Source organism: Xenia sp. Carnegie-2017, unplaced genomic scaffold (genome assembly GCF_021976095.1).
Source record: "Xenia sp. Carnegie-2017 unplaced genomic scaffold, XeniaSp_v1 HiC_scaffold_1, whole genome shotgun sequence".
In the NCBI taxonomy this organism is placed as follows: domain Eukaryota; kingdom Metazoa; phylum Cnidaria; class Anthozoa; order Malacalcyonacea; family Xeniidae; genus Xenia; species Xenia sp. Carnegie-2017.
In genome coordinates this window covers 4,424,393-4,447,899 of record NW_025813402.1, presented here as the reverse complement: position 1 = coordinate 4,447,899, position 23,507 = coordinate 4,424,393, and the positions used below count along the sequence as shown (strand labels likewise).

Sequence of the window (23,507 nt, the reverse complement as noted above, 5' to 3'; positions counted from 1 at the left end):
CGACATCTTGTACTTTCTACATCTAGAACATTCGTTAGGTAGGTAGGTAGGTAGTTTATTAAAATATTAATTGCAGCCTTGCGGCTGAATTGCAAATATCTACATTAGTAAAATTATAATAGCAAATAAGTATCTAAAAATAAGTATCTAAAAATCTAAAAATAAGTATCTAAAAATGGTACTCGCTAACACCAACAGAGACAAAGAAAATTCCATACCTGGCCACTTTTGTGTAACTTTATGTACACAAGGACAGGATGAACGAGTTCTTCGCTCTGTTGGTGCGAGCAAGCGGAACTATATATTTATGTTTACTTCTCAGGCTATATTTACAGTTATTTTTGTTTGGCAGTAAATTTCTTAATTTATGGCGTTCATTTGTTTCAATTGTCTGGAAATAACGTTTACATAAATCTTCATGGTGTAATTCTATTGGTGACATATCTAGCTTTTTCAGCCCAATTTTATAACTATTATAAGGACATATTATTGATATCACTCTTTTTTCTACACGTTGGAATTCGTTTTTTAAGTAGTTTGGTAAGGAATTGTAAAAACTAACTACTCCATAATCCATAACCGATCTTATACAAGTTATATAAAAGAGAGATCTTTAGGGATACCTTAGCTCTCTTTAATTGAATTAGAAAATAGATTCGTTTATTTACTTTTTTGATAATATTGTCAATATGAATGTTCCACGTCAAATCATTGCTGATCGTAATTCCAAGAAATTTTGCTGACTTAACAACCTCAACCTCGTTGCTGTTAATAACAAGTGGGTCAAAATTTGGTGTTTGTGTTGAAGGATATTCTCAGTTCTTTGCACTTGTCAGGATGTAATTGTACTCTGTTCTTTTGGACCAATCATTTACATCGTCAGCTATATTTTGTGCATGACTCACACTGCCTTTAGGTACAATTTCGGAAGCAGTAGTGTCGTCGACAAATTTCCAAAAGATGGTGCTCCGTGTTTTAGATCGTTTATCATCAATGCAAAAGCCAGGGTCCTAGTTTGGTGCCTTGAGGAACCCCAGATGGAACAGAGCCCCAGTCTGAATAACAATCATTTGCTAATTTAACGCGTTGCAATCTGTCGCTCAGAAAGTTGATGATCCAATTGATTACGCTAATTGGAATGTCCAGATTACACAGTTTGTCGACGAGTATGGAATGGTCTATATAATCAAATGCTTTTCGATAATCAAATAAAATCGACCTTACAGTAGACCCATTTCCATCTGTACCTAATGTCCAATTATGTAACATACTGATCAGTGCCATTGTTGTTGACGAGCTTGATACTATCCCATACTGGTTGGGATCGATCACCTTGGTTACTGCCGGTTTTATATAGTCTGATACTATAAAGTCTTCAGCTAACTTTGAGAGACATGGTGTGAGAGATATTGGTCTTAATTGTTTGGTAAGGTCTTGAACTGGTTTGGCTTTTGGGAGCGGTATAACATTAGCACTTTTCCACATTTTTGGGAGTTGTTGTTCTTTGTAAGATGCATTGATTATTAAGGTTATTGGTTGACCAACTATATCAGAAAAGTCTTTCAATAACCAGTTTGGAATCCCATCTGGGCCACACGCTTTGTGTACATTTAATGCGTTTAATGCCTTCTGGACACGTTCTACACTCACTGTAAGTATTTCAGGCGACCCTTCGAGATGATGGTATTCCAAGGGACTGGTAAGTTTATACTCGTCGAGAGGATCCAAGAATGCAGCATTTATTAGGTCTGCTTGTAAATAATCAATTTTACGGTGGCCCATAGGTGTCACGGCACAAACAAAATCTCACGGAACAAACAAAATTCCTCACGGCACAACCAAAATCTCACGGCACAAACAAAATCTCACGGCACACAAGCAGTAGTCAAAGAGACTGGGACTGATAAACATAAATAAAATATTGCGAAAAAAGAAGGCAAAAATTCTTTTGAAGGTGCGAAATTTTGTTGTATATGTGGCACAGAGCACAAAAGTAATGCCAAATTAATGTACACAGTGTGGAATAGGTAAATTATATCTAACTTTTCTAACAAGATAATTGAAAAATATGTGAACAGTGGAATAGTCAGCATGAAAGTTTTGAGGGACACATCAATATTCATTTCTTTAGAAATAATTGGCCAAGGAAAGTGAGGTGTCAGTTTACCAAAATATCGAAAATGACGAGCTTTTTTTCCATTATTCACTATTCATTAATTTTTAGCATACTACTTTTATAGTAAATAACGGGGTGAGAGCTATGTCTTTGAATGTCTGCAGTAAAGATGGTGTAAGAAGGAGCGAGGAAGATAAGAAGTCTGGTACTGATGATGAACTTGATCAGCCAGCAAGAAAACAATTAAAGTCTGTAGTAGAGGAGGATAAACCATGGCTATCAAGTTACAGTATCAATTTGACAATGATAACATTAGTTTATCTAACACCCAATGGCAAGATGATGTGATCATAGTAGATTTTCGGCCTTATTGCAGGCCGAGAGTGATTTTTGCAAGCAGCTTTTTGTCAAAGGACGATCTGGACAACCAGCTGATGCTAATTATTTGGTTTCATGTTTCGTGCCATATTATTCAGAAAAAGGAAAGCTCGCGGCGTGTGATTGAAGAGGGAATGATTGACTTCTTTCAAGATGTGCTAATGACTATGGAAGACCAGAATGTAACAGGCTATGTAGAAGATCTGACATGGAATGATGTAGAAGATAGTCTTGGGAACATGCAAGACAACATGGAAAGGATCACTTCCCTGTCTGCAGATCTAAAACCATAAGGAGTTTTGGGGTGGCAATCAAGTTAGGATATTATTATCTGATTACTTTGTTTGTATCATAATGTAGCTATAAATATTGTATATAAAAGCAAAAATTAAAATCACTTGTTGTTTGAAGGGGATTTACTGTTGTTTATTTTTAGGTACCTGGGTTGTTTGAAGGGGATGAATATACAACGTTAATGACACAATGCAAAGAAGGATCACAACGAGATGGTCTAATGTTGGACTCAAGTGAAGAATTATACAAATGGTTTACTGAGCAGGTTTCATTTACATTCATACGATAATGTAAAAATTAATATTACGATATTTTTACGGCAAATCTGTAATTAAACTGTGTCTATTTACACATTTTTTCAACACACACATGGGTAAAGTTACTGTTTATTTCACCCTGAAACATGCTTTTTATTAATAGGATATTATTATATGACAAATTCTGATTATTCTGTATTATGGTGTAGCTATAAATATTGTATATAGAAACAAAAATTAAAATCATTTGTTAATGTAAAGGAAATACCAGAACATTTATTATCTTTCATAAGCAATGTTTATTAGTGTGAATTGTTTATTTGCAGGTAATAAGTAATCTTCACGTCGTTTTTACAATGAATCCATCTTCTGAAGGACTGAAAGACAGAGCCGCCACTTCCCCTGCATTGTTTAACAGGTAAACGTCTGTTAATGGAAGGATAAGGCTTTTGCACATGTTACATCCGTTTTGAATGTCAATTTATCTCATTTTTTTTGTCTTTAATGCATCCAACGTATGTAAAGTTTGAAAGTGGGCCTTAGTTAGCTTTATGTTACAACGAATTTTGTATTAACTATACAGATGCGTATTGAATTGGTTTGGTGATTGGCCGACTGGTGCACTCTATCAAGTTGGTAAAGAATTTACGAGCAAGATTGATTTAGACAATTCATTGGTAAAGTTCTTTTATATTGACTTATGTTTACTATAAGTACTTGGTAAAATTATTTGTTTATTTTTTCATCATTTAGTATCGTGCTCCAGACTACATTCGTGTTGTTTATGAAGGATTATCGATCCACCTACTCACCGTGAGGCAGTAATCAACGCTTTTGTATTTGTACATCAAACTTTACATCAGGCAAATGCTCGTCTTGCTAAACGCGGAGGACGTTGTATGGCAATAACTCCTAGACATTACCTGGATTTTATTAATCACTACGTAAGTTTTGGGGACTTTAAATTTAGTCTAAAAAACATTGTTGTCTCAATGTAAACATTCTCAAACGAATGCTATACAGTCAGTGACGTAGTAATTTTTGATAGTCGAGAGGAGGGAACATTATTCATGTAATCATGTGTTTAAGAAGGGAAAACATGCTTATATGAATATCACTCTCTACACCCTCAATTATCGAATTGGCTTAGTCACGCCACGCGTGTTCAAAACAGTCACGCCATGCGTGTTCAAAACAGTCACGCCCCGCGTGCGTGTTCATTATTTTTCTAAATCTTTTTAAAGGTAAAACTGTACAACGAGAAACGATCAGATTTGGAAGAGCAACAACTTCATTTAAATGTTGGTTTGACAAAAATAAAAGAAACTGTTGAGCAGGTACGTATGTTGATTGTAAAACAAAATACATGAATGATCTTCCTTTGTTTTATGTTTATTTTGTGTTTAGGTCGAAGAACTTCAAAAAAGTTTATCTATGAAGAGTCAAGAATTGGAAGCAAAGAATGCATTAGCTAATCAAAAACTGAAACAGATGGTACGTACGTATGTTCGTTTGTTTCCGTTTTCGTTCGTTAACAACCTTGTGTGGTTTTTTACCATTTATCCCCTTTTGTACCTGTATGTTTTTCATTAATCGGGTTTTGTGTCTGTTTATTCAACTTCACTCTTTCTGTAATCTTCTCAATTTATCTCTTTTGATTAAATGATTTTTGAATGAGAATAACATACATTTTAGAAAAAAGTGCAGTTTCGAGCAACATAAGTTAAGTCAGCAACCTGTCATTGTGGCTGTAGTAAGATTTACCAATAAATAGTTTTCTCTGAATTTTAACCTACGTAGTATTCATAGAATGTATTACAATTATCGTATTCCCCACGTCCACTTCGGTTTCTACGACAAGTTCCATTATGTATTACATTATGTGTTCTTTGTTATATTTTTAGTTACATGTTTAGTTAAAAGATCAACAGGAGGCAGAGAAAAAGAGAGTGACTTCTACAGAACTTCAGGCGGCTATTGCGGTATGTTTAAACGTTTGTATCAACTTTTTAAAACAATATGTTGATGAAAAATGTGATCAACCGTCTACAGCAACAAACAGTGAAGATTAAAGAAAAGAAAGCACTTGTTATGGACGATTTAGCGCAGGTTGAGCCTGCAGTACAAGACGCTACGTATTGTGTTCTATGTTCCTGTAGTGAAGAAGTTCGCGCTCAAATGTTGAACAAGTACATGTCTCAGCCAGACTACAACTTTGATAAAGTCAATCGTGTAAGTCAAGCTCGTGGTCCGTTAGTGAAATGGGCCATTGCACTGGTATACACATATCCTGCTTAATTTTTTCTCATTGTGGTAGAAAGAAAGATCTATGGATTATGTATATTTAAACATCTTTATAAAATATACTGTTTTGATGATAATAATTCGAAAACTTCACTGTCATGCGATTAACTTCATTCAATTTTGTAAAATACATGATATAAGCTACAATAGTTCAGATAATCATGTTTAGTATTGTATATTCACATTAAATTGCAGTCAAAAGTAATGTGAATATATATATAAAGCATTTGTTCGTGTGATTATCTTTAATTAATGATTTTTTTACATTGAAGGTGAAATATGCTGATATGTTGTTGAAAATAGAACCTTTACGCCATGAACTGAAGAGTTTAGAAACTGAAGCAAGTGCTGCTGAAGCTAAGGTAAAAATATCTCTATGAAATATGATTTTGACAAAATAAAGCGGGCAACGAGTTGTGTTTATACACAATGATAGGAATTTAATGAATACGAAGTTGTTAAATAAAGTACCTCAGTCTCACCGCTTACAATCTTTTTAAATTTCTGTACAAGTCAGTTGAAATCGCCTTTACTTTTGTTAAAAGCTATACGTCGTTGTATTTTTCTTTAATCATGTGAATGGAGAGTGTAATGTTACCATTATGATAAACTTGACTAGGCTGCTGAAATTGCCAAAGTTATTACTGGTCTGGAGAAAAGCATAGCGCAATACAAAGAAGAATATGCTGCCTTGATTAGTGAAGCACAAGCGATAAAGACCGAGATGACGGCTGTTGAATCAAAAGTAAACAGGAGCGTGGCATTATTAAGGAGTTTGTCTGATGAACGCAGTCGTTGGCAAGACACAAGCAACGCTTTTCAAGCTCAAATGGGAACCATTGTCGGTGATGTAATGCTATCGTCAGCATTTTTGGCTTATGCAGGTAATTTATGTTTATTTGTCATATTAAAGCAATGGTTTGCTGCAATAATAATTTATATGACTAACTTGCAGGATATTTCGATCAGCAGCTTCGTCAAAATTTGTTCACAACTTGGAGTCACCATCTTCAACAAGCTGGTTTGGAGTTTCGCCATGATCTTGCTAGGACTGAGGTGGATATTATAGGAACTCATTAGGGTTTTTTAAATATCGTATCCGTATATACCCTATGTGGATCTATTTTAAGTTGTGTGTTTGTTATTGTTAAGTGTGTTTGTTAAGTTTAAGTTGTGTGTTTGTTATTGAGAAGAACAGTGTTAGATTTTGTTGCTATTTTTCTTTTCATGTTGACGTTAAAATTGTGAATTGCTAGATTTTTTCATTGTTGTTTTTTAGATGGGTTTTGTTGAAAAATGTTCATTTGGCTCCACAATGTTGGTAACATTGGAAAACAAACTACACACTTTGAATCCTCATGCAAATTTCCGTCTTTTCCTTACTATGGAAATTAATCCTAAGGTATACGAAAATTTCTACTTTGTTTTTCAAAATCTCTTTTCTAAAATAAATATGTTTGTGGTCATTGTTCAACTTTATCCTGTGTAATATCATATTGTATTTCTGCCATTATTTTCATTGTTTCCTAATTAAAATTTAATGGTTTTTTCATTGAGGTTCCTGTGAATTTATTGCGAGCTTCCCGTGTTTTTGTATTCGAACCTCCTCCTGGCATAAGAGCAAACCTTTTCCGAACTTTCAGTACTATTCCTGTATCGCGCATGTGCAAGGTAGGTAAACATTACGGATACTGAAAATACATTTTTCAACAATATATTAGCACGATCAACTGATATTTTGTAACAAAGGATATTTTGTTAGCAGAACTTCATGTTACATTTTTATTACGACATGGCATGAAATATAGGATTATAACGATAGACCGAGGACGTACATTGTTTATCCATGTACATAACATAGTTGTTATTTAATACTACACTTTTGTCTTACAAATATCACGTAATATCAGTTATTTACATCATTGATATTTATTTAAGGCGCCAACCGAACGAACACGTTTGTATTTTCTGTTGGCATGGTTACATGCTATTGTACAAGAACGTTTACGTTATGCACCATTGGGTTGGTCCAAGCATTATGAGTTCAGTGAGTCTGACCTTAGAGTTGCCTGTGAAACCATTGACACGTGGCTTGACATTTCATCCCAAGTAAGTTGGAACTATCTTCATTTTTATTATGAGATATGTTAAAGCAGCTCTTGTCCATTTGATTGGTCAGTTTAATAGTTAAGACTTCGAAAATATTTATATAAAGTATTTGTATTGTAAAACTGTTATACTGTTTATAGGGTCGGACAAATATATCTCCTGACAAAGTACCATGGGATGCATTGAGGACACTTCTTACTCAGGCCATATATGGAGGGCGCATCGATAACGAATTTGATCAGGTGAATACACGATATGATCATGTGACCAGTGTAACGGCTTACTGGCTTTGATTTTTGTTTTCAAACATTTTCAACTGTTTTCATCATTGCTCCCCTTGTCCTTCATTGTTTAAGACATAAGTACATTTGAATGTCCTTCGTTTTTGAATTTTCGCCGATAATTCATATATGGAGGTAAAATGCAAATAAACTCGCATATCAATATCTTTTGTAGCGTTTGCTTTCTTCCTTTGTTAATCGATTGTTCACGGTCAGTAGTTTTGAATCAGATTTTCCATTGGTATTGGATGCTGATGGTGTTAAAGGCAAAAATGTTAACATGCGAGATGGAATACGGTAATTCAAAATGTCTATACCATAGAATGTTAAAACTGAATTTCATCATTTGAATGGATCATTACGTCATTCTTTGTAAGACGAAGTTTAGCATACACATTAACGTGCCATCAAAAATGGCATAAAATGGCGTGATGTGCCCATATATAGATAAATTCTAACCCTTTTTACGCCGTTTTTACCACATCTTAGGTAGCACGTCGTGTTTTGTAATAAAATATATCATCCATCCAAAGTGTGCAAACACTTCGATATTACTGTCCCTTCGCCATGTTGAAATAAAAGTTTTGTGTTTATCATTTAGACGCAAACAGTTTGTACAATGGACAGAAAAATTACCAGACTCTCAATCGCCATCCTGGCTTGGATTACCAAACAATGCTGAGAAATTATTGCTTACTGTTCAAGGTTGAAAATGCCACTTTCATATTTAGTTACTGTCACTATGTCGTACATACATATTAGTATAACGTATCTTTCTTTTACTCATATATATTAGGTCAGGCACTTACCACCAAACTTTTGAAGATGCAAAATATAGACGATGAAGAAAAATTAGCTTACTCTCCGGGATTAGACAAGTCAGTATATGCAGTCATGTAAAGCATCTTTTCAATGTCTGAAATCGTCATTTCAAAAAAGTTATCAATTCTCATTTGATCGAAAAAGCAAACATTGTCCTTATCTATTCTGTACCACTTATTTTTGCAGAAACCAGTCTCTGATCTCTAATGATACTCGTCCAGCATGGATGAGATCGTTACATAGCACAGCCACTAATTGGTTGGCAATGGTACCGGAGGTGCGTCTACCCCAGTCCAGTAAAGTAGCCTGCCTGTAGATTTACTCCCGCCATGTAAAATCTGAAAAATTACCATTATATTCATTTCTACAGAAATCTATTGTTCTCACGGTCAGTAGACACCAAATTTTTGCTTAGCTGGGTTAAAAAAACAGGCTGGCTACGGTACTGCCCTAAGTGAAATAACTGACCAAAATTTAGTTCTTTCTTGAGAGCAATTCTGGACTTTATCTTAATTTAGGAACTTGTTGCCTTGAAACGAACCAATGAAAACATCAAAGATCCTTTATTCCGATTCTTTGAACGCGAGGTAAATTATGACGGCAAAAATCACGTCTTCAATATAAAGTATCGTTATTATCTTAATGTTAATACTTTAAAACGAGAATGATCAGAGATTCCTTGCAAAGTGAACTGTGAACAAGTTCAAACAATAATAAATCGTCTAAATCAGTTTGATCAATTTTTTGGTATAAAAACCCGCAGTATGATGTGGTTTGTAATCTGTTTATCTTTCTGTTTCGTTGCGCAGGTAAATGTTGGGATAGGATTGCTTACAACGGTCCGTAGTGATCTACAAAATGTTATTGGTGTTTGTGAGCAAGTAAAAAAGCCAACAAATTATCTAAGGAATGTTATAAGTGATTTGATGAAAGGTACGACAAAAATTTCTCTTTTATTCACAACTGTGCACACAGAATATATTTTTGTCAACGAAATATCTCCGTAGCACATGAAAATCTTATTTTTTAATATATAATTCTATGTTTCTCGTATTTTGTTGCTATTTATAATTTCATGTTTGATGTTTTAGCTATTCTTCCCAAGAATTGGCGTCGTTATACAGTTCCATCAGGTCTTACTGTCATTCAGTGGATTGCTGATTTCAGTGACCGTATACAACAACTTCAACAAATTTCTACCGTTTCACACAGTGGATCTAATAAAGGACTGAAGGTATGACAAACGTCCTCATAAAACCATATATGTCCTTATCATTTACGTTCGTTGTTGTTTACATCTTCACTTGTTGCTAAATTTACGTTCGTTGTTGTTTACATCTTCACTTGTTGCTAAATTTACGTTCGTTGTTCTTTACTTCTTCACTTGTTGCTAAATTTACGTTCGTTGTTCTTTACTTCTTCACTTGTTGCTAAATTTACGTTCGTTGTTGTTTACTTCTTCACTTGTTGCTAAATTTACGTTCGTTGTTCTTTACTTCTTCACTTGTTGCTAAATTTACGTTCGTTGTTCTTTACTTCTTCACTTGTTGCTAAATTTACGCTCATTGTTGTTTACTTCTTCACTTGTTCCTAAATTTACGTTCGTTCATCCATTTGTTCATTCCGTTGTTTCCATTCACGTTTTCCATTCCATTCCATTCCATTCTTCCATTCCTTCCATTTGTTCCATTCCATTCCATTCCATTCCTTCCATTTCACTAAATTCCATTCCATTTCATTTCTTATTCATCCATTGTTCCATTCATTCCATTGTTCCATCTTCACTTGTTCATTCATTGTTCAATATTCCATTCATTCCATTCCGTTCCATCTTCACTTCCATTTCATTCATTTCATTTTTTACGTTGTTGTTTACATCTTCCTTTCCATTCCATTTCATTCCATTTCATTCCATTCCATTCCATTTCCTTCATTTATTCCATTTCCATTACATTCCATTTATTCCATTTCATTCCATTCCATTCCATTGTTTATTTCATTCCATTCCTTCCTTCATTCCATTCACTTGTTCATTGTTCGTTGTTGTTTCCATCTTCACATTTAATTTGTTCCATTCCACTTCCTATTTATGTTCATTCCTTCACTTTCCATTCCATTCCATTCATTCCATTCCATCTTCACTTGTTTATTCCATTCCATTTTATTTATTCCATTCCATTCCATTCCATTCATTCATTCCATTCCATTCCATTCCATTTATTCCTTCCTTCATTCCATTTATTCCATTATTTATTTACTTCCTTGTTGCAAATTTATTCGTTGTTATTTACTTGTTCATTTATCCTTTGTTCATTCCACTTGTTGCATTTCCGTTGTTGTTGTTTCACTTCATTCAATTTACCGTTGTTGTTCCATTTCATTCCATTCATTATTCCTTGTTCCACCTTCATTCCATTCATTGTTTTTCTTCCACCATTCATTCCATTCCCATCTTCCACCATTCCATTCATTATTCTTCCATTCCATTCCATTATTTATTCGTTGTTTCATCTCCATTCCATTTCATTCCATTCTTCATTCATTGTTTTACATCTTCACTTGTTGCTAAATTTACGTTCGTTGTTTACATCTTCACTAAATTCCGTTGTTGTTTACATCTTCACATTCCTATTCCATTGTTCCATTTCATTCCGTTATTCCATTCCATTCCATTCCATTCCACCATTGTTCCATTATTCCATTCCATTTATTTCATTCCATTTATCTTCATTTCATTTACATTCATTGTTCCATCTTCCATTCCATTTATTCCATTCCATTCTTCATTATTGTCCATTCCATTCCATTCCATTTATTTCCACATCTTCACTTGTTGCTAAATTTATTGTTTCCATTCCTTCACTTGTTGCTATTCATTCATTTTACATCTTCACTTGTTGCTAAATTTACGTTCGTTGTTGTTTACATCTTCACTTGTTGCTAAATTTACGTTCGTTGTTGTTTACATCTTCACTTGTTGCTAAATTTACGTTCGTTGTTGTTTATTTCTTCACTTGTTGCTAAATTTATGTTCGTTGTTGTTTACTTCTTCACTTGTTGCTAAATTTACGTTCGCTGTTGTTTACATCTTCACTTGTTGCTAAATTTACGTTCGTCGTTGAAACTTTTAAACATCAATGATCGTTGAAAGCCATCAGTTATTTGTATTTTATGTTAAAGTTGTTCAAGCTCTCTTTCATCTCTTATTAAAGGTAATTCCGACATTTGTAAAAGATCTTGATCAAAACTTTTTTTGTTACCTAGAACCTGCGTGTTCATCTTGGATGGTTGTTTGTCCCTGAAGCCTATATAACAGCAACCAGACAATATGTTGCTCAAGCTAATAACTGGTCTTTGGAAGAGCTTTCCTTGAAGGTACCCTTACTCTCAAATATAATTTATCTTTAGTAATATTTGCAGTCGTCTGAATATATTCAAGTTGATTAAACATGTTTTGTCACATTTAGATGACTATATCACGTGGGAAGAATGAAGAAATAGAACTTGATGACTGCAGTTTTGGTATTACAGGTATTTGAGTAGGATTAGATTGTTACATTATGCTATTTAGCGATACTATATTGAGCGAAAAGTCAGTTTAGAAGTTAATGCTTATTCTGCATGAATTTGAACAAAACTGTTTTTCTTGACTCAAATTACGTGTGTGAGCAATATGTGATTCTCTCTTTACTCTACTGATTATTTTTTGTTTAGGTTTGAAACTTCAAGGTGCAAAATGTGTGAATAATCGTTTGGAGCTTGCGACAGTTATCACAACTGACCTGCCATTGACGAGTCTTAGTTGGATCAGGTAGAAACAAACATTTGCTTTTTGAAATTATTTATTTCAAGAGAACATGTGTTGTAATAATTGATGTTTTGGTTATTTCCAGATTTTCTGACGATGATAAACTTTCCAAACAAGCAAAGGCAAGTGTCTTTAACTAACGATAAATGGTCTTTTAGAAAAAAGTCTAATTTAAAGTTAGCTAGTATTTTATAACGTCCTTGAAAATTTAATGAACATATTTTGTACTTCTGTTTAGGTCACACTTCCTGTTTATCTTAATCAGAATCGTCGCGAGCTTCTTTTCACTGTCGTAATGGAATTTGTTGAGCAGGGGGGTGATCACCGCTTTTATGAAAGAGGGGTTGCTTTCTTGGCATCTTCAATGACTGGCTGATATGATTTTAAACTAATTTTAGATTTGGCAATTGTCCTTTATTGACTTAGCTAGTTGTTGTGAATCTTAATTAAAATACTGAGAGGCGTATCTGGAGGTCATGCTAGTCAAACATCTTTTTTTTTCGTTAAGAACATCTTTGAAGAACACTATTTTTCGCTTATGAGCAGGTCATGAGCATGAAGTCGTGAACTATATGCTCATAACCTGATGTGACGTCATGCTCTCTGAGTTTCAGGGCATGTGACTTCCGTGATAATTTGTAGCTTCATATTGGCTCTTGCTGTTTGTTATTCATTGTTCAGGTTGTATTTACTTTGAAAGAAAGTCACTCTCGCCGTGTTAAAATAGTTCACTTTTGTTATCGTGTAAAACATGGCAACAGTTAAGTGCTTTCACACAACCTATAATTTGTGATTATAATTTGAAAAGAGAACTGCCTTTTGACGTTTTATGATTATCTCAAAAACAAAGATGAGACCATGTGGACTCAGGAAGAAGTAGGGTTTTGTCTCTTTCAGATCCACTGAAGCAGCTCGTTCTTAGTCTTTTTGTAGACATAACGCGCGGTCATTGGCAATATTATTTAAATGCGATAGTTTTTATCGATCATTTTAAAACCGTTGTTTACGTGACTTAAAAGTAGGTTGTATTGTTTTTACTGTCTTTATGAATATACTTTATTTTGCGCCCATATGTTTGACAGGCTGGCCTCGTGTACGCTTGAACCTATTTTTATGTTCGTACTTTCAACTACACTACAAACGAATTCCGAACAAATAATGTGATAAAACTTTTATTAATCTCATCAAACGTTAATTATGCCACAGATAACTTCAACCAACAATCTTATCTTTTAAAGCATTTTACATGTTTAGGTATTCATGATAAATTTACAGCATTGAAATCTGTTGCTTTACATTTTGATGTTATCATACAACAAAGCAGTTCCATTTTTTTCTCCAATTATGAAAATATTCTTTTAGTATAGTTTCAAGAGCATTCCCTTACTTTTGTTGACAAAACCTGGGTAAATTTTAATGTTTTTTTTCCAATGGTTAAAGTATAAAACATTACACGTAAAAGCTGTAATCATGCCACTGCTTGTTTATTGAAAATAACGGAAATTAATGTTTTAGTGATGCAAATTAGTTACGAAATCATTTTTAATCGTTAACAATAGTGCTTCGTTTAACATTACAAGGAAATAAAACAAAAGTTGAACAAAAATAATTATGACATATGAAATAATTAGGACGACATATAACTACATCGTACAAAAATTAATTATCACAAATTTAACTGAATCAACGATAACATTGGAAGTCACGTGAAGTTCACGTGAAACATTAAACATAATAATAAACTTCAACTTCATCAGGTGTAAATGTATATGAACCTGCAAGAAGGGCTTGGGTGTTACTACTGCCGTATCTGTAACCAGATGGAGGACGATAGGTGCGTCCAAAATGGGTGTAGGAATGTTTGTTTTTGTTTGCGTTGCTTGCAATGTGGAGGTCATGTCCTCCTCCAAACGTTGGTCCATAGCCAGGGTTAGTATAGATGGCCTTGTTGCTGTAACGATAAACCGGGGATCTAAATGGACTCAAATTATCTTTGTTACGAAGTGAGAAGATGTAATTACTGGAACTTGTTCGATAACCACTTGAACCTATAAATATAAATTTATGTTTAAACTGGTTGTTACATTTTATATTTGATGGGCACAATCAACATTTCTCTCGTACTTTATTTATTAATAAATGTTTATAAAATTACTAAACAAGAAGTAAGAACCAACTCATCAACAAATTTAAACAAAGACAAAAATTAAACATTCACCATTATAAACATACATTGAATTAAAGCAAAACTTACCACCCCAACTTATCGTTGAATATCCACCAAAGATGTATTTACCAACTTTAACTAAAGTTATAGTTTTTCCTCGAAAGTCACATCTTGAGTGGAAAATTCTTGAATTCCATCCATCAAAAGTGGCTCTCCAACAACAAACCAATTTTTTGAATGAAAACCAATTCTTTAATTGTTTCAAAAAACTTTCTGGTTCATCTTTGAGTATTGTTGAAGCCGAAATATCACCTAAAGATTTTGTTCAAGAGATTAGTTGACAAATGTCAATTAAAATCGTTTATGGCGATTTGGATTGTTGGAAATTAACTGGAAAAAAAAGCGCGTGACTTTCTTTTATTTCAAGTTCAAACATAGATGTACGTGATATCAGATCCTCTTGCATTTTTGAGCAAGTTACTTTTAATGTAAAGTCATTAATAAAAAATTTTAGACTGTAAATACGTACGTGAAAGAAAAGAAGAAAATCTTCTGTCCAAAGAAATATTTAGGGTTTTTATTTCATTCTCAAGGTTCGATATGCCTTTGTTCAGAGTTTGTAGAATCTAGAAAATAACAGTTATTATAGATTCTAATAAACTCGTCATTATAATTGCCGTGCATGGCCAATTAGGTTTTTGCATTTGCTCTGATTAACCTCATTCTGATTCATAGAGCACTTGAAAATCTTATACCTTTTTTTCTTCAGCCAATGCCTTTAGTTGTTTATCTTCTTGGACATAAAGTTTATTTTTGTCTTTGCGATAAACCATCATTCCTTCAATATTTGGAACTTTTTTCATAGTGATATTATCTGGTACAACAATCATCTGTTAAAGTAAACATTTAGCCTAAGTAAGTGAAAATTAACATCGTATTTACATGTATACTTTTGATAAAAAATTGACGTCAAAATACTACGAATATATGTGCTCGTGAAACGAATTAATTTTATGAAAGTGACACGTTTTAATTGAAGAATGATGAAAGAAACTCGAAAATAAATTGCATATATTATCACTTACTCCTTCGTAAAATAATGGTTTATTTTTTGTACAACGACCCTAGCAAAATAAAAGACACTTCAGCATTTCTGAAGGATGTGTACTTTCATCAGACAGTGCCGGATTAACCTAAGGGCAAGAGTAGGCAGCAATCCAGGGGCTTTCATATACTTCAAGATGGATTTAAACTTTGTTGCTGTAGAACAAAGAAAATATTTCATTTATTGTCAATGAAGAATTAGCTACGAAACATACTAAACTTAGTTTTATTTATTGGGAAAATAACCGAAGATGTGAGTCGCTTATGCTGCCCATAGTTTTCAAATTCCACAGATTTCGTTTGCCTGGGGCTAGGCACCTCTTAATCCGGCCTGTCCTTAGATTTACCAAAATTTCTTCAATCACAGTTATTTAATAACCATTTGGTTGATTATAGATGGATTGATTCAATTTTTAAATGTTTGTATGACATATTATATTCATCATTATAATGCCATGACAGGAATTATACACGTGCACAACATACTTTCACAGGTACTTCATTACTACCCAATAACTTGTACCAAACAGCATTTCCATTTTCTATAACTTTGTAATCCATACAATTGCTCCATATTCCTTTAGGAATGCGAGAGCGCACCCAAAACCAAGTATAAACATTTTTCTTTATTGTTCCACCATTCTTTGCCACACATTCTTGAAAACAATAATTTTTCTTGCCATTCTTAGGACCATAACATCCACAGCACTAAATATTATTCAATAATACGTAATATACGTTGAGACAAAGTTTATTAAGAATGAGATAAAATGATGATTATAATCTAAATAATTTTTCCTGCGATTACGTTGTTTTAAATAAATTGACAAAACTGTGAACTCCTTTCAATCTAACGAAAAAAACAAACTGAAAGAAATACTTTACGTGCATAATGTATCACCAAAACAGTTGTCATTTATACATCTTAAACTATTCTTATTGACTTTATCTATCAATACAGTGCACAACAGTATTTGAAAAGATTTACCGGCCTGCGTTAAACTTGTCCAATCTATACAGTAAGGTCTTTATCTGACATAAACCTTACACTCATGATTGAGCTAGAGACTGAATTTTATATTCTTAAAACAAAATAATTTACAGACAATAATAAAACCTTTCTGTTGTCACAGCCAACTAATGCCGTCGCTCCAAAGTTTATCCCAGAAATTTGATTCGTTGTGCTGTAGCTGAATTTTGAAAAATGTTAAGATGAAATTTTTCTCTGCTTTTAGTATATAGAAGTATTTAATTTTAAAGAATCGCCATGTTATTAAAACAAGTTTCTGTTTTCTAATTACTTCTACTTCATTTTTATATCCTTGCGTACAGTGGTACTGGCGAGATTTCCACTTGTTGATTCGAAGAGGGGGAAGAATCTCAAAAAATTACATCTAACATAATACACTTACTTATTTACGTAAAGGTTGATGATAAACGTCATCATTCATAAATACACAAAATATGTATTTTAAAGTCTAAACGTCTAGATGAACAGTAAATGTGCGTAAAATTGTTAGCTTTAAATAGTTGTCGTTACCTGAATGCTCCAGAAAAGGCAATTTGAATGGGAAACTTGTCAAGAAAAGAAAATCCCCACGGACAGGGTCTGTTTAAACAATCGTTCATTTTTGCCTACAATCACAAAATTATGTAAAGCAGGACACATTTTTAGAGATCCTATCATTGATATGAGCTCGAAAATAAAACCATTTCTTTCATACCCATCCTAAATTTGTTTTTTCATTGTATGCCAAACCAAATTTTGAGCAACGAAAATTTGTTGTTACAACGTTATCAGTGATCAGATCTTTTACGTACTTAACATCACCAATCCCTGGTGATGTATTTGTACAGCCTCCTTTGTTGAAAATCATCAAATTTTTCAATTTACGTGGATTTTGAAATCTGTAAAACCTGAAATTATTGACATCGACTAAAATTTTTTTTTTGCTGAGGAAACTATTTGCAAAAGTAATCATTTTTGTACCAATGAGCTTGAGTTGTTTTAAAATCATCTTTAATGGCCATTTGTACTCTAAAATCAACCATTGGTGCCTCTCCTAATGAACTTATCCAATGAGGTTCACCAAATGGTTCCACGGTCTTGTTGTTTGATGGTACTGTCCATGTAACGGATGTATTTTGCCGACCAATCAACATGAACCCACCACCATCAGTCGTCATGTCACAATAAACCTTTAATGAAAATAATCTCATCGGAATTTTAAAAATTTGTTCAAGCCTAAAATCAATAAAAATTTTTTAAATATATTTATAAACGAACATAATAAGTGAGTTGAAATAATGTTGCTCCATAATCTGTGAAAATAACATTGATCTTATATATTCTTACCCTTTTTGGTTTCTTATCTCCAAGTGTTATCCAATAAAATCCATCTTCAGCTCTTGGATCTTTATTCAATATGGTTGAACAGTCGTATACTGGGTTGAAAAATTCTCCTGGAGAACTAGAGCCTGTAAATAAACCAGAGCAGCTATAGATAATTTAGTCATCATTGAAATACTGAAATAAACCATGAACTATCATATCTACCGTCTACTGTTCTCCATGAAAAAACACCGTTGACATTTGAACATATCAAGAGTTTAGGTATGTTTTGTCGATCACGAACCAGCGTCATCTTTTCACTGCTATTTTTATAACATAATCCTGGGTCGTTTCCTTTAACCACTTTGATTTTCTAAGGATAATTTCAATTTCTTAATTAGATCCGTATTAACGTTTTCGACGTTGAACTTATAATTTGCCAAAAGTATCGGAAAGAAAAGTTAGTTAAAGATGTTCGTGAACTAATTTTGTTTTGTTTTAAATACAGTCGGTTAAGTTGGGCTTTTGGTTGGGTTTTCGTTATTTTACTGTTCTCTTATTTTACTAATATATTAGTTTAGCCGTTATTTTACTAATATATTAATTTAGCCATTCTCATGTCAACAGACATTAAATTAGGATAAAATTCAACTTCCAAGAAGCAAAACAATGTTACTATTGACTTTGTTACCACAAACTGAGGATTTCCTAAGATCCCAAGTAGGAGCGCGACAAAGAGATACAAGCTTTTCATCTTTTGTTCTCTTCAATATGCCGTATGGAAATTATTTGTGACCTCAGTAAATCTGTTTGTTTTTTTGTTGCCGTCCAAGGTGACGACCTCAAGGTGATAAACATTCATCTATGAGGTGCCAAATATGGGATATTTTTATCATATAACAATTTTTTGACACCATTGTTAGAATTATGTTAAAATTAAATTTTTCTAGTAACCCAACCTAGTACTTTCTACATCTAGAACTTTCGTTAGGGTATATAATCAACTTTACGGTGGCCCATAGGTGTCACGGCAGAAACAAAATCTCACGGCACAAACAAAATCTCATGGCACAAACAAAATCTCAAGGCACAAACAAAATCTCACGGCACAAACAAAACTTCTCACGGCACAACCAAAATCTCACGGCACAACCAAAATCTCACGGCACAAACAAAATCTCACGGCACAAACAAAATCTCACGGCACAACCAAAATCTCACGGCACAACCAAAATCTCAAGGCACAAACAAAATCTCAAGGCAAACAAAATCTCACGGCAAAACCAAAATGTCACGGCACAACCAAAATCTCACGGCACAACCAAAATCTCACGGCACAAACAAAATCTCACGGTACAAACAAAATCTCACGACACAACCAAAATCTCACGGCACAACCAAAATCTCAAGGCACAAACAAAATCTCACGGCACAACCAAAATCTCACGGCACAAACAAAATCTCACGGCACAAACAAAATCTCAAGGCACAAACAAAATCTCACGGCACAACCAAAATCTCACGGCACAAACAAAATCTCACGGCACAAACAAAATCTCACGGCACAACCAAAATCTCACGGCACAACCAAAATCTCAAGGCACAAACAAAATCTCAAGGCAAACAAAATCTCACGGCAAAACCAAAATCTCACGGCACAACCAAAATCTCACGGCACAACCAAAATCTCACGGCACAAACAAAATATCACGGCACAAACAAAATCTCACGACACAACCAAAATCTCACGGCACAACCAAAATCTCAAGGCACAAAAAAAATCTCAAGGCAAACAAAATCTCACGGCACAACCAAAATCTCACGGCACAACCAAAATCTCACGGCACAAACAAAATCTCAAGGCACAACCAAAATCTCAAGGCACAAACAAAATCTCACGGCACAAACAAAATCTCACGGCACAAACAAAATGGCACAAACAAAATCTCACGGCACAACCAAAATCTCACGGCACAAACAAAATCTCACGGCACAACCAAAATCTCACGGCACAAACAAAATCTCAAGGCACAACCAAAATCTCACGGCACAAACAAAATCTCAGGGCACAACCAAAATCTCACGGCACAAACAAATTCTCACGGCACAACCAAAATCTCACGGCACAAACAAATTCTCACGGCACAACCAAATCTCAAGGCACAACCAAAATCTCACGGCACAAACAAAATCTCAAGGCACAACCAAAATCTCACGGCACAAACAAAATCTCAAGGCACAACCAAAATCTCACTGCACAACCAAAATCTCACGGCACAAACAAAATCTCAAGGCACAACCAAAATCTCAAGGCACAAACAAAATCTCAAGGCACAAACAAAATCTCACGGCAAAACCAAATCTCAAGGCACAACCAAAATCTCACGGCACAAACAAAATCTCAAGGCACAACCAAAATCTCACGGCACAAACAAAATCTCAAGGCACAACCAAAATCTCACGGCACAAACAAATTCTCACGGCACAACCAAAATCTCAAGGCACTAACAAAATCTCACGGCACAAACAAAATCTCACGGCACAAACAAAATCTCACGGCACAACCAAAATCTCACGGCACAAACAAATTCTCACGGCACAACCAAAATCTCACGGCACAAACAAATTCTCACGGCACAACCAAAATCTCACGGCACAAACAAAATCTCAAGGCACAACCAAAATCTCACGGCACAAACAAAATCTCACGGCACAACCAAAATCTCACGGCACAAACAAATTCTCACGGCACAACCAAAATCTCAAGGCACAAACAAAATCTCACGGCACAAACAAAATCTCACGGCACAAACAAAATCTCACGGCACAACCAAAATCTCAAGGCACAAACAAAATCTCACGGCACAAACAAAATCTCACGGCACAAACAAAATCTCACGGCACAAACAAAATCTCACGGCACAAACAAAATCTCACGGCACAAACAAAATCTCACGGCACAACCAAAATTTCACGGCACAAACAAAATCTCACGGCACAAACAAAATCTCACGGCACAAACAAAATCTCACGGCACAAACAAAATCTCACGGCACAAACAAAATCTCACGGCACAAACAAAATCTCACGGCACAAACAAAATCTCACGCACAAACAAAATGGCACAAACAAAATGGCACAAACAAAATCTCACGGCACAACCAAAATCTCACGGTACAACCAAAATCTCAAGGCACAAACAAAATCTCAAGGCACAAACAAAATCTCACGGCACAACCAAATCTCAAGGCACAAACAAAATCTCACGGCACAAACAAAATCTCAAGGCACAAACAAAATCTCAAGGCACAAACAAAATCTCAAGGCACAAACAAAATCTCACGGCACACACAAAACTTCTCACGGCACAACCAAAATTCCTCACGGCACAAGAGCAGTATTCGAAGAGACTGGGACTGATAAACATAAATAGAATATGGCGAAAAAAAGCAAAAGTTCTTTTGAAGTTGCGAAATTTTGTTGTATATGTGGCACAGAGCACAAAAGTAATGCCAAATTAATGTACACAGTGTGGAATAGGTAAATTATATCTAACTTTTCTAACAAGATAATTGAAAAATATGTGGACAGTGAAAGCTTTATATATGAAAGCTTTATATATGAAAGCTTTGAGCGATATATATGAAAGCTTTATATATGAAAGCTTTGAGCGACACATCAATATTCATTTCTTTAGAAATAATTGGCCAAGGGAAGTGACGTGTCAGTTTACCGTAAAACTAAAATATCGAAAATGACGAGCTTTTTTTCCATTATTCACTATTCATTAATTTTTAGCATACTACTTAATCTTTTATAGTAAAATACGGGGCGAGAGCTATGTCTTTGTATGTCTGCAGTAAAGATGATGTAAGAAGGAGCAAGGAAGATAAGAAGTCTGATACTGATGATGAACTTGATCAACCAGCAAGAAAACAATTAAAGTCTGTAGTAGAGGAGGATAAACCATTGCTATCAAGTTACAGTATCAATTTGACAATGACAAGATTAGTTTATCTAACACCCAATGGCAAGATGATGTGATTATAGTAGATTTTTTGGCCTTATTGCAGGCCGAGGGTGATTTTTGCAAGCAGCTTTTTGTCAAAGGGCGATCTGGACAACCAGCTGATGCTAATTATTTAGTATCATGTTTCGTGCCATATTATTCAGAAAAAAGAAGAAGCTCGCGGCATGTGATTGAAGAGGGAATGATTGACTTCTTTCAAGATGTGCTAATGAGTATGGAAGACCAGAATGTAACAGGCTATGTAGAAGATCTGACATGGAGTGATGGAGAAGATAGTCTTGGTAACATGCAAGACAACATGGAAAGGATCACTTCCCTGTCTGCAGATCTAACACCATCAGGAGTTTTGAGGTGGCAATCAAGTTAGGATATTATTATCTCATTATTTTGTTTGTATCATAATGTACATATAAATATTGTATATAGAAACAAAAATTAAAACCACTTTTTAATGTAAAGGAAATACCAGAATATTTATTATCTTTCATAAGCAATGTTTATTAGTGTGAATTGTTTATTTGCAGGTAATAAGAAATCTTCACGTTGTTTTTACAATGAATCCATCTTCTGAAGGACTGAAAGACAGAGCCGCCACTTCTCCTGCATTGTTTAACAGGTAAACATCTGTTAATGGAAGGATAAGGCTTTTGCATGTGTTACGTCCGTTTTGAATGTCAATTTATCTTAGTTTTTTTGTCTTTAATTCATTCGACATATGTAAAGTTTGAAAGCGGGCCTTAGTTAGCTTCATGTTACAACGAATTTTGTATTAACCATACAGATGCGTATTGAATTGGTTTGGTGATTGGTCGACTGGTGCACTCTATCAAGTTGGTAAAGAATTTACGAGCAAGATTGATTTAGACAATTCATTGGTAAAGTTTTATTATATTGACTTATGTTTACTATAAGTACTTGGTAAAATTATTTGTTTATTTTTTCATCATTTAGTATCGTGCTCCAGACTACATTCGTGTTGTTTATGAAGGATTATCGATTCCACCTACTCACCATGAGGCAGTTAGCAACGCTTTTGTATTTGTACATCAAACTTTACATGAAGCAAATGCTCGTCTTGCTAAACGCGGAGGACGTTGTATGGCAATAACTCCTAGACATTACCTGGGTTTTATTAATCACTACGTAAGTTTTTGGGACTTTAAATTTAGTCTAAAAAACATTGTTGTCTCAATGTAAACATTCTCAAACGAATGCTATACAGTCAGTGACGTAGTAATTTTTGATAGTCGAGAGGAGGGAATATTCATGTAATCATGTGTTTAAGAGGGGGAAACATGCTTTTATGAATATCACTCTCTACACCCTCAATTATCGAATTGGCTTAGTCACGCCACGCATATTCAAAACAGTCACGCCATGCGTGTTCAAAACAGTCACGTCACGCGTGTTAAAAACAGTCACGTCACGCGTGTTCAAAACAATCACGCCATGCGTGTTCAAAACAGCACGTCACGCGTGTTCAAAACAGTCACGCCCCGCCTGCG

The 23,507-nt window shown here is 34.5% G+C and overlaps 2 protein-coding genes across 5 annotated transcripts in view; one reads left to right on the top strand and one right to left on the bottom strand.

Moving 5' to 3' along the window:
- The window catches only part of LOC124437395, a 68,714-nt gene that overhangs the window by 7,591 nt on the left and 37,616 nt on the right, over positions 1-23,507 (bottom strand). The window contains exons 1-13 of one of the 4 annotated variants that reach the window (XM_046987396.1): positions 18,664-18,799; positions 18,198-18,345; positions 17,997-18,118; positions 17,631-17,839; positions 17,365-17,557; positions 17,181-17,275; positions 16,758-16,830; positions 16,127-16,348; positions 15,622-15,660; positions 15,292-15,426; positions 15,066-15,162; positions 14,624-14,848; positions 13,833-14,417 (exon numbers count right to left, since the gene is read on the bottom strand). The exons of 1 other annotated variant lie outside the window; for it this stretch is intronic. In XM_046987396.1, the coding sequence (XP_046843352.1) occupies positions 14,095-14,417; positions 14,624-14,848; positions 15,066-15,162; positions 15,292-15,426; positions 15,622-15,660; positions 16,127-16,348; positions 16,758-16,830; positions 17,181-17,275; positions 17,365-17,557; positions 17,631-17,839; positions 17,997-18,118; positions 18,198-18,345; positions 18,664-18,726 (1,944 nt within the window). In that variant the 5' untranslated portion in view covers positions 18,727-18,799 and the 3' untranslated portion in view covers positions 13,833-14,094. Of the gene's footprint in view, positions 1-13,832; positions 14,418-14,623; positions 14,849-15,065; positions 15,163-15,291; positions 15,427-15,621; positions 15,661-16,126; positions 16,349-16,757; positions 16,831-17,180; positions 17,276-17,364; positions 17,558-17,630; positions 17,840-17,996; positions 18,119-18,197; positions 18,346-18,663; positions 18,804-23,507 lie in introns of those variants that run through there. 2 more of the 4 variants (XM_046987381.1, XM_046987389.1) reach the window with 2 other exon arrangements.
- LOC124437385 (cytoplasmic dynein 1 heavy chain 1-like) overlaps positions 2,945-23,507 on the top strand; it is a 52,110-nt gene continuing 31,547 nt past the window's right edge. The window contains exons 1-2 of the mRNA XM_046987359.1: positions 2,945-3,053; positions 22,527-22,618. Coding sequence (XP_046843315.1) covers positions 2,970-3,053; positions 22,527-22,618 — 176 coding nt within the window. The 5' untranslated portion in view covers positions 2,945-2,969. The remainder of the gene's footprint in view (positions 3,054-22,526; positions 22,619-23,507) is intronic.